Consider the following 22,309-nt stretch of genomic DNA (forward strand, 5'->3'; position numbering starts at 1 on the left):
ATCCATGCTGCAGTGTTTACTGATTACTGCCAACATTGAACCCCTCACATTTGAAGAAAAAAAAACTATGCAGTAACCACAAGGTTCTTATTTAATTTTATGACATTTCATTCCAGAGAATAGTTGTCTAAATCAAATCATTAAAAAATCAGTATAGATACTAAAATAAAGTTTGTGGCTCTTTCCATTCCGTACCTGCCTCCAAAGATGTGTTGACAGTATTATTTCAGCACAACCTTTATTTACTCTGAGCAATCAATATGTATTTCTTTAATGAAAGCCTAAAGTTCAATAATAATAATACATACAATTTATTACTTGGTATTAAAGCCAAATCAAGTTCATGGTTTATGATTCATATCACTTTTTTTTAAAGATCATCATATCTCTTATATCATTTTAACTTGTGTTGTGTGGAATTACTTTTTGATCCCCTTTGCAGTGTACAATCATTACATATACATTTGGGATATCATCTGAAAAAAAGGAAAAATAGCACAGCAAGCTTTGGTTCACATTGACACTCCCTAGCCTGATCTGTCCTCGCACTCCACAGGTTAAGATGTTATGAGATCCAATGTAAATCACATGTAAGAGGAAATATATAAAAATCAAATATAATCATTAACCACTAATAATTTTCTGTCAGTAATGTTTTGATTCATACAAAACTTGTATCATATCTATATAAATTCAATAGTGCCCAGGACTGCAATATTAACAAATACCATTTTCATCTATTTAATTTTATTCATTTATGATTTACTCATTACAGAAACTTGACTGAATACTGTGAAACAAGAAATTTCATTCTCATTATACAGTTTAATACCAATATATTTTGAAATTCAATTTTTCTAGAAAAAAAAAACTTAAGATGTAAAGTCCTAATTTTATGAGTTTTTGGCACACCTTATATTACTTTTAACACTGAGTGTAATTTTTCTCCAGAAATATAATAAACAGAAATATATACCACAAGCTTGTTGTACAGTATCAGTCAAAGTTGCAGGAGTAAAAGCTACACAAAAGCATACATTTTAAGCTTCTTCACAATCTGAAGACAAAACAGCATTCTCTTTTACATTATAAAATACACTCACATTTACTTCAATAGATGTTGTCCATCAATGCACAGCCTTCACTTTAGATATCAATTCAATATCAGTTCATATTTAGAGAGGCTTGCTATGCTATACTAAGAAAAAGTTAAATGTGAAAGGATCAGAAATATAACATCAAGAACATATAAAATCAAGAACATATTTAATTTCAAGTAATTAGGTTTTCACAGTAACTGCCATGAAAAATCTAATGCAAAATGGTAGATGAAATATATTAGAAGAAAATAATAATGCTTGATTAAGAAAAAATAAATGATTTTTTCCAAAATCCTTTTATCAGAAACTAGGCACGTCATTCTCATTCGTATTCCCTATCTTATGAAAGGGTCTTTCTTTTTTATTGTATGGAACAATCTGTTTTTACTGAGGCATCCATGGGTGCCAGGTACATGCACTGTCCAGTGAAGTTCTGTATTGCCAGTTTTGTTTAGACTCAGATGGTTTTACAAGTAATTTAATCCCTTGGTCTACCTAACCTCACCTGCCTAACAATTTGATTTTTTGGGTAAAATGTTTTCACTTATAATACTACTATTATTGTGAACATAATCATTATCATTATTTTAACATCATAATTATCCCAACATTACTAACAATAATAACAGTAATGAAAACAAAAACATTCCTTTCCATAAAATTCAAGGAATTGGTTAAAAAGGTAAGATTAGGTAAGCCTGGTAAGTGACTGAGGTGACTAAGCACATCTGGGGCTATGTGTAAACAAAATCAATAAACTAAAATCATAATGAACAAGGAATGCATACATGCACTGCTCACATCAACAGATCAAAGCAAATATTAATAACAGGTAAACAAATTTGTTCTGCAGCCTGTAAGTATGAAAATCTTTGCAATGGAAATAACTTTATGGGAGTCTTACTTGTTACAGTTCATACTTCACACTGTAGCACCCTCATCTCGATGATGTGTTTACTTTCTGCTGGTCTTTTGTATTTGCAGAAGAAAAAATCAATAAACTAAAATGTACATTGATTGGGTTTATTCAATACACAAATAATATGTTCAGTGGAATATTATGTACATTATAATGGAATGTATGTACATTCAAAGCTAATGTCTATTAACCAATGCTGCCAAAAAAATGTAGTGTTCGTTGTAATTTATTTTTGTGAAATATCTCTACACATAGATTGTTCCACAATAGCTTAGCCACCAAGGAGTCAATTAGTAGATCTCGAAACCTCCCCTGATTTCACCTTTCCTTGAGTTTGGGGGGATTTCTTTTTCATTACTATCAATGCTATTATCATCACTATAGACATTATAACCATAATAATGTTATTGACATTACTAACACTAATGTAAGATAAAATAAATCCAAAATCAAGGAAAAGGGTAAATAGTGGCTCGGTACTTGTAGAGCCATCTATGTGTAAAGATAATTAATAAACTAAACTGACAGTGGCCATGGCATGGATATAAATGTCAGCCCCAACAGAATTGGGTTAAGATAAGATCACAATTATTTTCTGCATCTGAATACAAAATATTCAGAAACTTATCATCAGCAAAAGGCAACTTCAATAATCTCTACAGATGTATCTATACCAATAATATAAAGAACATTCCACTGAAGTAAAAGCATAATTCTTGAACATGACTCAAAAAATGATTACAAGGTTTCTTCCTATTAAATACTAAATGGAAGACATAGACTTCACAATCAGAATTGCTTGCCTGGTTTTTTAACATTGCATCATAAATGAATCAACAATATACTCTTTATAATTCAACTTAATGCCAGATATCGGAATAACCATCAGAACTAAAAATCTTGTAACCTTGACAAGGTTAAGCACCTCTCCTGAGATTACTTTCTATTGCCTTTACCCCTTCTTAATCATGTAACAGACAATGTTTAAACTTCAAATTTGGAATGTTTTGTTTGTACACTCCTCCTATTACAATATGTATAAGTGGTATATTGTACCATATCTTCCATACTTAAACTGTTCACTGGTTGCCAACATGGAACTTTTCATAATACTTAAAATGTAGGTAAGTCTAGCAAGCCTCTCTAATATATACAAACTATCATTATCATAATCTGAAAAAAGACACTGGCAATAATAATGCCATGAAAAAAAAGAAAAAAAAGGATGTGCTTTATGAACAAACATGTCTTTAAAGCTAGTGCCATATCTCATAGTTCACATGCATCATATCTACACCAATTTCTGATTTTAGGTATAACTGTTAAGTGTGATTCTAAGCTTCCTCCTATGCACTTTGCCATGTTGAAAATGAGAAGAAAATGTACCTATTGATAGAGAACACTTTCCTGCACTTTGCTGAATTCCATAATGTCAATATGATAGAAGAAAGGGAATCAACAATAAGGTTGACATGATAATACCTGTCATAAAATACAAAGTTTTTTTTTTATAATAAATTACTATATTATTTCAACAGAGAAACATGAATTATATTTTTTCAGAGATAAATACATACTGCTCAAAATAAAGACAAGGGAATCATCACAAGAGAAAACCCATTATCACAAGAAATTTTGTCTAACAAAAATGTTACCAAAATCATGACTTCAGAATTCTAATACAAGTATTAAGTTCACTAACATCATTATGACCTCAACATAAGAGTTGATAAGACATAAAATGTTGTCATTTGTTACCCTTTCCATCCTAAAGTAAGACGGAGAAAAGTATTTTGTCTTAAATATATTTTTAAAATTGTGATTTTTAAGTCTCAACTTCTCCATTTTCCTGTTGTTAAAAGTTCATTATCTCATTAATACAGTAGTTAATAGTGTTTGCTAGGAATCATATATAATTTCAAAACAACTTTTAAGACACTTAGTTAAGTTGAAAGCATAAACCCTTACATACATTAAACTCATCATCAGACCCTAATATTCTGGAAAATTCATCTGCTCAAATAACAATTATAACTTGAATGTGGTACCTACATTTCTTTCATGATTTACAGGATATGATATTTCAATTGGTTGTTCTCTGACATTCCATTCATATATAATCAATGCCCTACAAACAAGACAGGTATTTCCACTGAGTTTTTCAAACAAGTCATTGTATGTTAAAGGACTGATTATTTACCATGTAAAGCAATTTTAACAAAACCTAAATTCATTCACACTAACAAAGCTACCATATCATTCAGGCTACATCACCCTTTTAATATCTTTTTTGTTCAAAAATACATGATCTTGCATGACATACTTAAAAAGCTGTGTGGGTCACTTTATATAAATATTATTAAAAACAACAACTAAGTTTTCTAAGTTAAAGCTCTGTTATTCTGTAAATAATCCATTCATGGGGAAAAAAAATGATTCAAGACATGCTGAACACAGAAATTCACAAGTCGTGTCAATCTTCCATAATAAAAACATGAGACTACTGCCAAGGTAACTACTTGAATATTGCTCGTCTACCTTAACCACTTCCAGATAAAAAACGTGGAAGTTTCTGGGTCATGGCAAGACAAGGAAAATGGTGCTCTTCCTGGGAGAGTAGACGGTTGCATGGCATAATCACAGCTGAGACTTTCCACACTGAAAGAAGAAGAATTTCAAATGTCAATCAACCATTTTCATATGTTTTGAGATTGATTTAATACACTCATCATTAAGGAATTTCCATTAAAAATCTTATATCCAGCTTTATGAAAAAGTTCTTCTCAATCACTTTCTCTCAACAATCATACACATATATAACATGAAAAAGATGGTTACATTTGAAAAGGTTCCTATCACAATTTATACACAAAAGAAGATATATGTATTGAATTTTCCCTGGTGCATATGTAGCATGAAAAATGCAAGAATGTAAAAAAGAAGTGCTCCTTTTCTCTAATCATAAAACTGTTTTATGTTCAGAAACATCATGTGGTTTTAATATCTAATGTTTGAAACAAATATATGTGCTAGACATCAAAGGTCATATAGCACTATGGTAAGTACTGTGTCAAAAAGGGTAAAGAATAGTTAATGATTATGATAAAATGTGTTAGATATCAAAGATTAGAGAGCATTATAGGATAGTATGATAGGGAAAAGGGAGTAAGTGAACTAGAGCAGAGATTAGTAAAAAGGGGAGGGTTAAGGAGGTAAGGTGATTGAGTGAATTATAATGTATCTGTCACAGGGGAAGTTATAGGAAAAATGTTCAGGGAAAAATAAAGATGGTTGTTGGAAAAGTAGGAGAAGAATCTGGGGAGAGGGGAAGGTGTTACATGTCAAAGATTAGAGAGTGTTATGGGAAAGTATGGTAAAGGAAAGGGTAAAGAGGGTAGTAAATGAAGTACAGCAAGGACTAGTAAAATGGGAAAGGTTAAGGGGGTAGAGTGATGGAGTAAATAGCATTGTATCTGTGCCTGGGGAAGAAATAGGGATATTGTTCCAGGAAAACAGAGGTGGCTGTTGGAGAAGGAGGAGAAAAATTCGGGGAAGGAAAAAGGGGGACTGGGGAAGGCGGTGAAGTATCAGGAAGAATGTCTCAAGGGGAGAGGTCTGGAGAAGGATTTGTGTTATTCAAGTGGGAGCGGTAGAGAGGGTGGGGAATGTTGGGAAGGTGTAGGAGGAAGGGGGATGGAGGGAACTTGAGGAGGAGGATGGATATCTCCAATTACTTTAAGAGTAGAAAAAGTAGGAACAGAGGGATTGGGATGAATGAGGGAGTGGAGTGTTCCCTTGGGTCATCTTTAGGAAGTTTTGGATGTCTTCAAGGGTTTCTGAAGGGGAGTTGGAAGAAGAGGACTGAGAAACAATGATTCTCTTATGAGGAGGAGAAGAGGAAATAGATATCTGAGGAACAGAAGAAAAGGAAGGTGTAGGAGAGAATGTAGTACGAGAGGGTGGAGTGGAACGTTTAGGTTGCCTGGTATGACTAATAAAGTAAGGAGGGGAAGTGATAGATCTTGGAGAATCTGGATTTAGACTGGAAAGTGAATTTGATTGGGGGATAGGGTGAGTAGATATAGGATGGTTTAGGGTATAGGGGAAAGACACTGGGGGAGATGCAGAAATATCTTGTGAAGATGGTGAAAAAACTTGTCATCGTGCTTATTGTCTGTCCTCACTTAGAGTGAGGCCTAGTTTAAATCTGAGGACTGCTACCTCACATTCAAGCTCATACGCTGGGCAGCTCCTATAAAATACATTATGTGAGTCTCCACAATTGGCACATGTACGTGACTGAGCATGGCAATTTGAACGGTCATGACCAGGTTGGGCACATAGAGGGCAGCTGGCTGTGGAGCGACAGTGTTTGGCTGGGTCGCCAAAACACCAACATTTCTGACATTGACCAGGAAGGGGTCGATATGGTTGGACATGGTAGGACAATCTACCAATATAAACCTCATGGGGAAGGTCATTTCAACAGAAGCTAACCTTAGCAATATTAATATGGGACTTACACTGGCTTCTAGGAGGAGTAGTGTAATAATGAACTGCCACTGCAACATATTCAGCAAGGCAGGTAAGTAGGTTATTTTCACAGTCTGACCAGTCCTTGTTGTAGATAGGACCAGCATTTGTGGGGATAGAAATAGTTCCTGTACAAGTTTTAACTAACTAACGCCAGTATATTTTGAAGCTGAAAATATTTTCCGGGTTGCTACAAAATCGGCACGGGTGTCTCTTATATGGGACACCCATCGTAAATGGGTTAAAGGGACCATCCATAGATGGCAGTGGTATAGATTTTCTTCAAACCTAGCTTAATACTGATTTTAGCAAACTGTATTTTTTGTATTTGATTTGTAAGTGATTCTAAATGAGAGACAATGCCCCCTACAAAAGCTTCTTTTAATGTTTTTTCCATTAACATTTCTTGCACACTACTATTCCCAATCTGCTCAATATGAACATCTGCAGTTGGTATGACCGTTTACATTTTTCACAATAGCTGGCAGCATAGCCCACTAGCGACAGCACATTTTCAAGCCGAAAATAATAATTTCCGGGTGGCTTCAAAATAGGCCATGCACCGCCCGCCACAGACAACAAAATCAGTGCGCGAGCTCCGATCTAGTATCACACTGGCGGAACGCCTGGTAATGTTTATTTTTCCAGGTGTCTCATATGTGGGACACCCATCGTAAGTGGGTTAACAAAAATAGCCACGTTCAGAGAGTTCTGATTGACCCATAGGGCCTAGATATTGTGACCATCATATCATGAAAAAATTCGGCATTAATTCATATGACATTAGTTCATACTCCATTATATTTCCAAACGTTTATAATTATTTCATAAGGAAAAATAACGAAATGAATATGTAAAAGATGAATATCAAAAGCAATGGGTTTCTTGAATAGATTAGAGGGGGAACACCAACAAGGTGTTGGACACCAGCCTCACTCACCCCTTCGCGGGGTGTGTGAGCAAGCGTGAGCCAGGAAAGGGGTTCACAGGGAAGTGCCCAATCAGCCCAGGTGTAAAGACTGTCATCTAATAATTTAATACTAAAAGATATGTTAATAGTATAAGTTTTGCAACACCTGCATCCTATATACCCCACCAACATTATATTAATGCACCGCTGCACACATTCACTGCATTTTATTTTACATCATTCATTTTCACCAACAGTTTTGGAAACAATATAATAAATTAGGTTGACAGACAATGCACTTCAAAATTGTATGTCAAACTTTATGCTGATATAATTGATATAAATACTTTCTATAAGTATATGATTGCAAGGACTGGAGCCAAGTGGCCCATCACACTCAAGTTGACCCCAACAAACCTAGCTTTGCTATTCATGAATGCGACTGGAGATCATGGATCGTAGGAGGCACCCACACAAAATATAAGGAAAAGCAGGGTATCGATAAATTATTCACAACCACAAATATTACATACTCTATGTGTGTGTGTGTGTGTGTGTGTGTGTGTGTGTGTGTGTGTGTGTGTGTGTGTGTGTGTGTGTGTGTGTGTGTGTGTGTGTGTGTGTGTGTGTGTGTGTGTGTGTGTGTGTGTAAGAGAGAGAGAGAGAGAGAGAGAGAGAGAGAGAGAGAGAGAGAGAGAGAGAGAGAGAGTGAGAGAGAGAGAGAGAGAGTGAGCGAGAGTGAGAAAAGAGAGAAAAGAGAGAGAGAGAGAGAAAAGAGAGAGAGAGAGAGAGAAAAGAGAGAAAAGAGAGAAAAGAGAGAAAAGAGAGAAAAGAGAGAAAAGAGAGAGAGAGAGAGAGAGAGAGAAAAGAGAGAGAGAGAGAGAGAGAGAGAGAGAGAGAGAGAGAGAGAGAGAGAGAGAGAGAGAGAGAGAGAGAGAAGAGAAGAAAGAGAAGAAAGAGAAGAAAGAGAAGAGAAGAGAAGAGAAGAGAAGAGAAGAGAAGAGAAGAGAAGAGAAGAGAAGAGAAGAGAAGAGAAGAGAAGAGAAGAGAAGAGAAGAGAAGAGAAGAGAAGAGAAGAGAAGAGAAGAGAAGAGAAGAGAAGAGAAGAGAAGAGAAGAGAAGAGAAGAGAAGAGAAGAGAAGAGAAGAGAAGAGAAGAGAGAGAGAGAAGACAGAGAAGAGAAGAGAAGAGAAGAGAAGAGAAGAGAAGAGAAGAGAAGAGAAGAGAAGAGAAGAGAAGAGAAGAGAAGAGAAGAGAAGAGAAGAGAAGAGAGGAGAGGAGAGGAGATGACAGGAGAGGAGAGGAGAAAAGAGAAGAGAGAAGAGGCAAAAAGAGAGAAGAGAAGGGAAGAGAAGAGAAGAGAAGAGAAGAGAAGAGAAGAGAGAAGAGAGAAGAGAGAAGAGAAGAGAGAAGAGAAGAGAGAAGAGAAGAGAGAAAGAAGAGAAGAGAGAAAGAAGAGATGAGAGAAAGAAGAGATGAGAGAAAGAAGAGATGAGAGAAAGAAGAGAAGAGAAAAGAGGAGAGGAGAGGAGAGGAAAGGAAAGGAGAGGAGACGAGACGAGAAGAGAGGAGAGAAGAGGATAGGAGAGGAGAGGAGAGGAGAGGAGAGGAGAGGAGACAGAGAAGAGAAGAGAAGAGAAGAGAAGAGAAGAGAAGAGAAGAGAAGAGACGAGAAGAGAAGAGACGAGAAGAGACGAGAAGAGACGAGAAGAGACGAGAAGAGAAGAGACGAGAAGAGACGAGAAGAGACGAGAAGAGACGAGACGAGACGAGACGAGACGAGACGAGACGAGAGGAGAGGAGAGGAGAGGAGAGGAGACGAGAAGAGAGAAGAGAAGAGAAGAAGAGAAAAAGAGAAGAGAATAGAAAAGAGTAGAGAAGAGAATAGAAAAGAGTAGAGAAGAGAATAAGAGAAGACAAGAGAAGAGAAGAGAAGAGAAGAGAGGAGAGGAGAGGAGAGGAGAGGAGAGGAGACGAGACGAGACGAGACGAGACGAGACGAGACGAGACGAGAAGAGAAGAGAAGAGAAGAGAAGAGAAGAGAAGAGAAGAGACGAGACGAGACGAGACGAGACGAGACGAGACGAGAAGAGAGAGAGAGAGTGAGAGAGAGGGGAGGGGGGTGCGGACGCTAGCCTCGATAAGATGGGACTGAAACATAGCTGAACACTTACCCCTTGCTTTGCCTTGTGATTCCAGATCACCCCCTTCCTCTCCCCCCCCCCTTTTCCTAGCTATGTCTAAGTTGTTTGAATGTGGGCCACCTTTCAGGGCAAGGAGGGCAAGATCTCTCCAAGCCAGGTCTGGCGAGGTGATTCGCTTTTGTTGGGTGTACACTACCTAGTTATAGACTACTAGAGAGGTGATATGAAATCTGTGCAAGGAAAACTGGTAATTACCATCTTGATACAGCATACACCGTAGAAAAAAGATGTAGAAAAAGCAATAATGACATTACAAAGGGGAGGTAAAGAATCTTGAAACCACACATGACTATTCATATGTCGCTGGGTCTACAAGCCACAAGTAAGTCTAATGACTGGATTTTGGACCACATACAGGCAGCAAGGCATCCAGGTCCAATAGGTTAACACAATGCCACTGGAGGATGAGTTTGATTCATTAACTGTAATTACACATGGATGACTCCACAAGTAAATATTCATCAAGGAGTCAAATTACTAATATTACCTACCTCACCTGTTTACTCTTTTCCTAGATTTTACAAAACATTTTATCTACTTTCCTACTATCAATATTTTCCGGGTGGCTACAAAATCAGCACATGGGACCGGCCCAGAATCTGCCAGCACGCCAGCCGCGGCCTGCGATGTATTCGGAGCGCAAGCTCCGATCCAACATCACATCAGCAGGACACCTGGCAATGTTTATTTTTCTGGGTGACTCATATATGGGACAAGGCATTAACCCACCCGCCTCAGGTTTATTTATTGTCCACTAATTTTTTGTGAATTTTATTTCTGATGGTTCTATGTGCTCTGCCAATAAGTAGTCAATTAGTAGGCTATTGTGACCGCACCCAATTTCTTGAATTTATGGGAAAATGTGTTTTTCTCCTTAATACTATTGATATCAATGCTGTTTATGTCATTTCAGATATCATAATCTTTAGGTTATAATATTACATAAAACAATAAAGGCAATAAAAATGAGGTTGTGTCATATGCAGGACTTCTGGTCTAATGACCCCCTGTTCCTTGTCGATCTTCCCAAAGATAATGTCACACAATTGGTTCGATGCCCCAACATTGGTGTTGCACTTCACCTATAATGAAGCTAATCACTTGCTGGTGATCAGCTTTGGGAGTTGAGGCCAGTCGTCAATGTAGTAGACCAACAGTTTTCCACCATCTTCATCCTCAACAAGACAATTACAGTGGAGGAGAGCATCTGGACTATCAAGGGGAGCCACCAAGTACTCCAGTACGTGCCAAACAAGGAAGCATGGAGTGGCTTGAAGGTGTACAAGTTCTGTTCACATAAAGGCCCAGAGGCCAGCTACACCACCGCCTTCTGCAACTACATAAGGCAAGACTGCAGGGAGCTCCATGCAAGCATGAAGGAAATGGTAGACCTCTTGGAGAAAGGGGCCTGATGGACAAGGAGTACAAAGTACATAAGGACAACTGGTACTCATCCTCAAGTCTTTTCCACAACTTGCAAGAAGAAAAAGCATGTCGGCTCAATACAAACAAATTATAAGCACATGCCAATAAACCTGCAGGAAAAAGGGCAAGGTGGATGGACAAGAGACCCATGTTCATCCTCAACCAAGGTCCATGCCAGCAAAATGGAAGCTCTTCCTTCTAACCACCAGGGACTATGAAAAACAAAGCTAAAGGTTATACAACCACAACACAAAGAGAATTGACTTCAGCGATCAGCTTGCTCAATCTTACAAATCCACAAGAAAAACCATCAGGTGGTATAAAAAAGTATTCTTCAGTCTTCTGGATATGGCTGTGGTCAACTCCCTGGTTGTACATAGAGTCCTTGGTGGGAAAATGGTACAAGGTGAAATCAAATTGGAGCTTGTGCACAGCTTACTACAGGAAGGAGAGCACTGAAGAAGGAGGAGGTACACTCTCGCCCCTGCTCTCGCTGTTCCTGCTGCTCCTGCTGATGCTGCAACCCAGTACCACATGCCAGAGGACACACCTTTCAGCAGGTGAAAATGAGCCTTCTGCTAGAGGACAAAGAGGAAGTGAAAGAAGACCTGGATCATGTGTAGGATCTGCGGGGTTTCCCTGTGCCCTTCCGCTTGCTTCAGGGATTTTCACAACACCAAAAAGGCTCCCTAAGAATGCACATTTTATGTCTACACAAAAATATAAATATAACTGTAAATATTTGTATTCTTAAAAAAAAAAAAAAAAAAAAAAAAAAAAAAAAAAGAAAAAAAAAAAAAAAATATATATATATATATATATATATATATATATATATATATATATATATATATATATATATATATATATATATATATATATATATATATATATATATATACATGTATATATACATATATATATATATATATATATATATATATATATATATATATATTACATACATATATTTTTACATATATATATACATATATATACATATACATATATATACATATACATATATATCTATATATATATATATATATATATATATATATATATATATATATATATATATATATATATACATATATATATATACATATATATACATATATATATATATACATATATATATACATATATATATATATACATATATATACATATATATATATATATATATATATATATATACATATATATAAATATATATATATACATATATATATATATATGTATGTATATATATATATAAATACATATATACATATATACATATATACATATATACATATATACATATATATATATACATATATATATATATATATATATATATATATATATATATATATATATATATATATATATATATTTAGTGGGCAGGGCCAGCCATACATAGTGAATGACCAGACAGAAAGGCTAGATGGATGCCAGTATTTACTGGAATGAATGCCACACAGCAAATTCTGTCTCAATCATTGTAGAGTTAAAAAGAAAAACATTTTCCTGAAAACCCAAATAAGGGCAAAATCAGATGAAATCACATAGACTACAAATTCACTCCTTGGTGGCTGAGTACTTGTACAGCTATCACAAAACAATACTAGAGAGAATATCATATTCATTTAATTATACAGTCATGAAATACAACCTAATTATAGTATACTATGGAAGCCTCCCAAGCCACGTGTACAAACACATGCATGGTCTCTTCTGCGATATAGCATACTATAGAAGAGACCATGCATGTGTTTATATACGTGGCTTGGAAGGCTTGGGTTTCCTTATAGACTTTCCTCCCAGCATGGTTTTCCTGGTGGAGTTTCTCCCCTTGAGTGCGGCTCGCATCCAAATATAACCTCAGCTTGCCTCAGACGCCCATCAGGCCTATAAGAGGTCAGGCGAGCTTGACCCAAAAAACACTCACTCACTCCCTCACTACACACCGAGCTGACCTGCACACACCCTCCACAGCAGCTGCCCTTCCCCAGGCCAGGCCACAGGGTTCCACTCAGCACAGCCAGTTATATCATTTCTTCGTATCATGTTCTTCCTATACTGTGTTCTTAATAAAAGTGTTAAGCTACATCAGTGTTTAACTATTGCCCACCAGTATTCATCATTCAACCAATATAGGAGGTTTATCTCCTCTTACATTAATGCTTATTCTGCCCACTTAATACCATAATTTTATCAAAAACCCTTGCAAGTTAACCCATTGGATATGGATGCTTCACTGTTATCACAAGGCCTAAAGTATGGCCAATAAGCTTAATTGAGCTGTCACTCTACCGGGTATGCAGAGAGGACGCCATTTCCATGCTGCACATCGTATTCCTGGCCGATGTGACCATTGGTCACAGGTTGTACTAGGAAAAATTTTAAATTATGAAAATACTAGATATATGACACAAAAAACAAATGATAAACATTCTTTTTTTCACTGAGTTATATACTACACAGAGAAATGATTTGGAGTCAGTGCAAGGGAAATAAGCTATTACCATCTAGATAAAGCAAATCTTAAGACAAATATGGACATTGGAAAATGGCAAAACAGCTTTAAAAATTTACACAAAATAACTTTGTACAGGGGAGGCACAGAGTCTTGTCACCACTCACAAGTATTTGCACACACTCAGCCTATACACAGCAGGCCTGGGATATTGGCCTCTTACTACCCATATTTTTGAGAATGTGATTTCCATGACACAACTGGATCCAACAGGTCAACAATAAGTAACTTTTTTGTTATTTGTGTAATTTTCTTTTCTTTTCTTTTTTAATATTCAATTTTCCATAAAACAACCTGGTCACAGCAGGCAGGAACACGATCCTGAAGATAGAAATAGAATCCTCCATGAAGCTGGGGCTCTTCCAGTTATGGCTCATGGATTGTACATTCCACACTCATTTGATGTAATATACTGCAAAAGCCCCTTCCTAAATACATACTGAGTCTAATCACTCTCCAAGAGCTTTTTGTACTAGTGAAGAGTCACTCCTGTCACCCTGGCCTTCAGCCAAAATTCTCATCACAGCGAGTTCCCATCACCCTAGCCCTTGACCAAATTTTCCCACAATAGCATGTTCACATCACTCACAAAAACATTTTTTTTTCATGACGTGACAGTCACATTATCTGGATCATAGCAGGTTTATATGTGACAAGAATATTGATTATTGATGTTTTTCAGCCAAAATAATAAAAAATTTGAACACTAGTCTGAATTTCTGCACACATTTTTTCCCTCATATCCTCTAGACAGAAGGTGGATATTGTAATGACATGGCTCATAAATTTTACACAGAAAGGTTTCACAGAATGAGTACAATGGTGCAAACATACTCTTGACAGGCAAGTTCTTACTGTCTTGATATTTTACTTCAAAATCTGGAAAATATACTTTGCTATTGAAACCCAAATTCCTGTAGATTTGGCTATCTGTTTGTAGTGTTTTCCAACCTGGGATCCATAGCCTTGTTCCTATAGACAAGTGAGGAATCATACATTGTATATAACCTGTACAATATAATATGTAGTATGTTTACCTTATATTTCTTTATATCATTTGCATATGTATAACCTTGCCATTGTATGAAGTTCCTATTTATTGATGTGGCCTCCCATATTTGTATATCTAGTGCATGTGACATGGCAACATTGTCCTTGGCCACTTGACCCGGCACATTGCCTGGGAGCAGGGTTTCCCGCCAAATTTCGGTCACTCGGCGCTGGTCAAACACAAGAGACAGACGTGTGCTCTCACCCCCCTTCTGCAACTCCTTAGAAATAGAACCTACTAGATTCAAGGATGGTGTTTCTCTTTCCTAGTACTACAAGGAACGCCTCCACACAACTCAAGAAGAAATATGCAATTCCAATGTTTTGCATAGGAAAACCAAGAAAGTCTACACTCTCTCACTGTAGGCTTATATACACATTCTCATACAATGTAGCATAATAACTTCAACACTACCACATCTCTCAATTCATGTGAATGACAAGATAACATTGTAATAATAATGAATGAAGAAGAACAGCAAGGGAAATGTGAGTTCTGACAGTTTATTGGCCAGCATTCACATCATGTGTGTTCTTCATATAATCTGCAATGTCTAACCAAATGTAATTTTTTCAACAGCCATGGGGGTACATGAAAAATAATAGAAGGTAGCAAGGGGTACAACAGATCAAAAAGTTTCGACAGTACTGTGCTAGTGGATGAAACTTTTTCATACAAGGGTCAGGTATACGGAGGAACGTAATCTAATGTGGCCTATAATAGTATACTCATTAATTCTTCTATACACATACATGTTGAAAATGTATGCATCTTACATTAAAATCTTGAAAATAACGGAGCCTTAAGAACTGTTGTTGTGAACCTGAATTTCAGACCCTAAACCACTAAAGCTATAAAAATGGTAGTATGCAATTTGACCCATATATCATATGAAACCTGGAAAAATAATATTACTGCAGTACAGTCATTAGGTTATTCACAATTCTCACTATTCTAAAGAATCAAATAAAGGACTTGATAACAGCTGCAAGACTGTGTTACCCCTCCTTTATAGCCTTCCAATAATCCGTGGGGTGAAAGATGAGGGTATGATCTTGTAATACTGTTGAAGGATGTGGGACACTTTGAGGGTCCCTTAAGTGTCTTTTGATGAGAGTAAATTCTAACCTTGACAACACAACATTAATCCCTACAATCTGGATGATGTTACAGTCCCATCATGGAAAAATCTGGATTGAGGGCCGTGTTTCGTGAACATGCCATCATCAAGCAAAATGGCCGTAGGCCAGGTAATGCAAACTTGCCATCACGAGCAAAAGCTAGGGTGATGGAAAAGACACGCCACAAGTGCACAAACCTATTGGAGTATGATCTGACTCATCTGCATTTAGAAGGGGACTTTAGCAATATTCCCATTGATAAACAAATGTGGAATGTAAAGTGCATAAGCCATGACTGGAAGAGTGCTGGCTACAGGGAGGACACCATTTCCATGACGCGCACTGTATTCCTGGCCGCTGTGACCAGTGGTGCAGGTTGTATTACAGAAAATAGAAAATTATGAAAAAATATGATATATGACACAAATAACTGAATATACCTTTTTTTCTTGCACTTATTTGTTTACTGCATAGAGAGATGATATGGAGTTGGTACAAGGAAAATAAGCTATTACCAGCTAGATAATGCAAATCAAGAGACAAATATGAGCATTGGAAAATGGCAAAAAAAAATTAAAGTTTACAAAAAATAACTTAGCAAAGGGGAGGCACAGAGTCATGGGAGTTCCTGCACACCTAGCCTTCATGCTGCACACCCAGGATGTTGGTTACTTACATAACCCATTGCCCATATCTTCAGCACCATGATTGTTGTGACATGATGGTGTGACCATCATGTCATAAAAAAAATTGGCTTTGAAGGGTGAATGATATGAACATGCCATCATAGAAAAAAAATGGCTGAGGGCAGGGGTGATGGGAACATGTAAAGTAAATTTTGGAGTGGCAGGATTAGCTCATCACAAATGCACAAAGTTCTTGGAAGATAATCAGACTTGGTCATTTAGGAAGGAGCACATGCATTATTTCCATCAATAAACGAGTGTAGAATATACCATCTGTGAGCCATAACTTGAAGAGCACTAGCTCCTGTGAAGACATTATTTCCATGCTCAGGATCCTATTCCTGCCCGCGGTGTTCTGAGGTGCACGTTGTATTATAGAAAATTTAACATTATGAAAAAAAAATTCAAATGACACAAATAAGAAAATGTTACTTATTGTTATCATTACACTGAGTCAATGACTACCTAGAGAGATGATAGGGAGTCTTTGCAAGGAAAACAGTCTATAAAGCAAATCAAATAGAGAATGCCAAAAAAGCTAAAAATGGTTATGTAGAAAAGGAAAAATGACACTGCATGGAGGCATGGTCTATCACTACATGGGTGCTCATGTGCACCCTGTTTACAAACCACACACACATCAGAGTAGCTGTTCAAGTAAGCCAAAGTTTGCTTTCACACCAAGGTGGTACATTGCACGTGGCACACCATTTGAAAATAAACATTCAGAAATACTGAACTGAAGTGGCATGGCCCATTGCACTGTGACTCGGTGTTTCAATTACACATGAACATTACAAATTAATTTCAGCCTCACATCATCTATTTCATCTAAGGGTGTTCCTTACTTGCCACTCACCTCAACATAAACATGATTCCTCTGGTTCCCCTTCTGGTGGTGTCACTTTGAAGGAATCTTTGTTCATTGTCTCCAACTCCTTCCGGGACCGGTTAGAGTCACTTAGTTGTCTTGCTATTTCAGCAAACATTTCTTCCACACCTGCACCAGTTTTACAAGAAGTCTTGAAGATACCAGATATAAGGTTGTGACACTGTTCACTGTAAAATAAAAAATATTATTATATACTGGTATACTTCCTCTATGAGAAAATATATAATTAAATCAGTGATATTTGCAAACTGTATACTGACCTACAACATATGACTCACTTCTCACCTCTGAGCATTCTGTCTTTAATAGACTATAATAACACCATTTACTCAACTTTTCAACTTGCTTTGTATCCACCTCTTTATTTGATCTCTAAATATCAAGTTCTTCATTTGTTCTATTTAAATCTTTATTTCTAATAATACCTTTATTACTCTTATATCCATATCATGACAGGGCCAAAATTTTCAGTGACATGATTACTGCACAACAGTCTAGTCTTTCTGGTAGGGTTTGTGCTGTGTACAGCTGGCCCACCCGCTCATTTGTTGGAGCAAGTCATAATATGTATACATGTCAAAGATGATTACACCATGATGGCTATAGCCGTACCCGTCACTCAGGGGACATTATCATTCTTATTGTTATTTTCATTATTCCTATTTTCATCATTACTATTTTCATTATCATCTTTCTAGTACCATCACTTCTACTAATATGATGATGCATGATGAATGATAGATAATGAATAATGAATGATGATGATGATGAATGATGAATAATAATAATGATGATGATGATGATGATGATGATGATGATGATGATGATGATGATGATGATGATGATGATGATGATGATGATGATGATGATGATGATGATGATGATGATCATCATCATCATCATCATCATCATCATCATCCACCCTCTATCATCATCATTATTACCACTATCATTATCATCGCTATTACCGTCATTTTCATCATTACTATATTATCATTTTTATCATCATTACTATCAATATTACCATTACCATTATCATAATCATAAAGATAATCATAATAATAATCAATATTCAGTATCCTAAGCAATATCATAATCAATATTATAATCATAATCATTATAAATATCATTATCATCACCATCATTGTCAAGAAAAAACAAAATAATGAAATTTATTTTCTAAAAACTGAAAGACTAGGGGGGGGGGGTTAAGAAATGTGGTATGACAGGCATAATAATTGAATCTTAAGTGTCTAATCTCTTGTATAAATGTATAAGATACCACCTACACCCTAAAATCAAATAACCCATTTATACTAACCAAAAGTTTTCCATATCTGCATCTGTGACTTGGATTTGACTCTTTAAATCATACTTGTTTCCACACAGGAATATCTTTGCATTCTCAGCGTATGTAACAATATCTAAGAGGTGCTGAGACAAGATGTTGAAGGAGTCAGGGTTATCCAGGGCAAAGACCAGAATAGCTCCCTCAGCAAACTTGTAGTAAGATGATGTTATACTTGCTACTCTCTCCATGCCACCTGTATCCCACAGTTGAAGCTGAAAAGGAATGTAGTTGTTGAATAAACCCATGACTAAGGTTATCACATTACTGAAAATTAATCTTCCAGAATAATTATCCTTATTTTCATTTCGCTTTGGAAAAAAAAATTGCCCCTTTTACACAAATTGAAGCTTTTCATATGTCCTTTCCCTCCATCTCCGTCTCCATCTTCCTTTCTCCCTCTCTCTCTCTCATGTGCCTTCCCTATTTCTCTTATGTACTTTCCCCCCTCCTCTCTCTCTTATATACTTTCCCTCCTTCTCTCTCTCTCTTACATACTTTCCTTCCTCTTCTCTCTCTCTTACGTACTTTCCTTCCTCTTCTCTCTCTCTTATGTACTTTTCCTCCTCCTCTCTCTCTCTTATGTACTTTCCCTCCTTCTCTCTCTCTTTATGTACTTTCCCTCCTTCTCTCCCTCTCATATATACTTTCCCTACTTTTCTCTCTCTTATGTACTTTCCCTCCTTCTCTCTCTCTCTCTCTCTCTGTACCTCCTTCCCTCCATCTGTCACTCCCCCTCTCCGTCCGTCCGTCTGTCCCTCCCCCCGTCAGTCCATCCATCCTTCTCTCTTCTTGTTCTATCTCTGTTTTGCAAATTCTCTGTCTCTCTGAATCTCTGTCTCGGATTCTCTGTCTCTCAGATTCTCTGTCACTTTGGTGCATGACATCTTTCAGGTATGGCAGCTGAATAATTCATGTGCTAAAAGTTACCCTTTATACAAAACAATAGCCGATCAAAGCATTACACATCCCATTCTCACTCAGGCAAAGCCCCAGGGCATATGGAGTGGGCATCAGAGTTCCTTATAAAGAACAATGTGAAATGTAATCCCCACATCATCGTAACACGACATGAGTGACCTGTTGCCTAGAGAAGCGTAACAGTTGGCCATGACGTGACTATCAAGATAGCCATGACATGAACCCCACGTCATCCATAGGTTATAAGTTAAAGCTCACACAGTCCAAAAAATCTAGAGAGCCACAACATAAAATAACACTAATCTACCTCAAAGAAAGTTTCACATGTATTACTGATGAAAGTACCCTTCTAATTTCTGTCTATATCTGTTTCTGCTACACCATCAACTTATTGCTTATTTCTTCCCAAATAACTTTTTGATCTAGTACCCTTATCCCTATTTCTCTTAAATACAAATTATCAAGGAACAAGAAAAATGACAAATATCAATACAAACAACTAAAAGCATATCTACAGTTTCATTATGGATGATGTAATACACAAGTGCAGAATATCTAATGACTTCAAAACAGAAATGTAACCAACCTTAACTTCCCTATCTCCGGTGCGGTAAACTTTTTCATAGTGATCTAGACCTAAAGTAGACTTTCTGTCAGTTGCTGTGACAAATGTGTTCGTTGCATACCGTCGGAAGAGGGAGCTTTTTCCTACACCATATTCTCCACACAGTATTATTTTCTGTTCAGGGATCTTAACACTTGCCATTCTCCTTTCTGGAATCATAGAATACAATTAATTACAATAATAAAAAAAAAATACAGCTAAATATTCAATAAGCACAAACAGAAACTGAACATATCTTAAATATTCAACCTCAATACCCATCAAATGTCTTTTCTAAGTGCAACTGCAACATAGAGTATAAGAAACAATTTTGCATATGACTTGGGAGGAGAAGTCTCAGTTACCAAGAAGAGTTTCCTCAAACATGGGTAGCTGAAATCTTCAAGTTAATGATATCATATCTTTTGCTGTCAGACATGCATGAGCAGGTTATTATTAGTTTTAACTGGTAGCAAATGAAAGTGTTTTATATTGTACCATAAATTCTTGCAAAATTTCAAGATTTACATTAGTCTGCTTCCTATAATTCAGCTTTGCCTTGAAGGTTTTGTGCATCTTTTTTTAATATCTTCAAACTTTCATATCACTACACGGCTCCATGATCTATGCACTATTTTTCTATTTCTTCTCCTGAAGATGACATAAAAACACTAAATAGCTAAAGCTAATCCATGCAACATTTAAAACCCTGTTAATCAAGTTCTCAGCATCATTTACTGCTATTTACAATTGGACCCCAGTTTCACGGTATAAGCTCCAGAGAGCCATTAAATAACCATGGGAGATAACTCTGCTTAACAAAGCTCATATATATGATATATGATATATACCTTTCCAGGAGTTAATAGACAAATTCAGGAGGTAATTTAATATATAACTGCAATTTGTAAAGTGCAGTCAAACTCATAATAAATCAATAATGCAAAGGAGAATTGGTCCTTGTATGTTTCACTTTTAACAGGAGGTACTACAAAGTACCTAAATTTACATACATGGCTGAAAAAGGCTTTTACTCAATCAATTTCCTTTTTCACTGCTTCATCATCTATTTTTCATTGTGATGCATTGCAAGGAGCTTTACATGTTAAGTCACACAACTTACCAACATCTACATATTCTTTTAATATCATTATATTTAATATAATCAAACCAAGGCACTCATTGATTTGCTATCAGAAGTATGGAAAGATTGTTAACCCCTTGGCCAAGGTTTAGTGTACTGTCCACTGTATTTTTTATGGATTTTGTTGTACACAGATAGCTCCACAAGTGCTCAGCCACCAAGGAGTCAATTAGTAAGCCCTAGTTTCTGTTCTTTAATTTTGCATTATTTTCTAATGCTCTTAATATCAAAACTGTTATTATTATCAATCCTTTTATAACTATCATATTAAGAAAAGAAACACCAGGTCTGGGACCATTATATTTATTAGGCGACGTTTCAGATTAACTTAAATCCATTCTCAAGCCAATCTAATGGGAAAAGTAAAACATAAGGAAACTATAAAATAACATAAAAATCCTAAGTGGGCATTGCAAAATCATGGAGAGCATACTAACATATATACACAAACCAACTCTAAGCAATAATGAAACCTCCACACCACAATGACTGTAAGTAGTGGTCTTTTCGTTGTGTATTTTATTTTTCTTGTTTTGTTTTGTTTTTTATCCATGCATTTTTTCGTTTTAGCTGTATTCTTATGTTTTTCTTTGTACTAGTCATCTATGTTAAACTTTCTGTGTGTGTGTGTGTGTGTGTTTTAATAAGTTTTAGAATTACTTTAGTTTTATCCTTTTTACTTGTTTTGTTAGTTTATTTTAAGTTGCCTAATTTTGTAATACCCACTTGGGATTTTTATGTTATTTTACAGTTTCCTTATGTTGAACTTTCTCCCATTAGATTGGCTTGAGAATGGATTTAAGTTAATTAATCTGTAACATCGCCTAATAAATATGATGGTCCCAGCCCTGCTGTTTCTCTTCTTGATACGACTGCGCTTCCTACGCAATAAACCCATCAGAGATTATCATCTTGTTATAAAAATGG

General features: G+C 36.3%; 1 protein-coding gene across 3 annotated transcripts in view; it reads right to left on the bottom strand.

The window, feature by feature from the left end:
- Positions 1–730: 730 nt before the first annotated feature.
- The window catches only part of RabX6 (RAS oncogene family member RabX6), a 30,856-nt gene continuing 9,277 nt past the window's right edge, over positions 731–22,309 (bottom strand). For all 3 annotated transcript variants that reach the window (XM_070143078.1, XM_027351149.2, XM_070143079.1), the window contains 4 exons: positions 20,221–20,408; positions 18,687–18,928; positions 17,333–17,532; positions 731–4,677 (listed from right to left, as the gene is read on the bottom strand). In XM_070143078.1, the coding sequence (XP_069999179.1) occupies positions 17,334–17,532; positions 18,687–18,928; positions 20,221–20,400 (621 nt within the window). In that variant the 5' untranslated portion in view covers positions 20,401–20,408 and the 3' untranslated portion in view covers positions 731–4,677; position 17,333. The remainder of the gene's footprint in view (positions 4,678–17,332; positions 17,533–18,686; positions 18,929–20,220; positions 20,409–22,309) is intronic.

The sequence above is a fragment of the Penaeus vannamei genome, chromosome 30 (genome assembly GCF_042767895.1).
Source record: "Penaeus vannamei isolate JL-2024 chromosome 30, ASM4276789v1, whole genome shotgun sequence".
In the NCBI taxonomy this organism is placed as follows: Eukaryota; Metazoa; Arthropoda; class Malacostraca; order Decapoda; family Penaeidae; genus Penaeus; species Penaeus vannamei.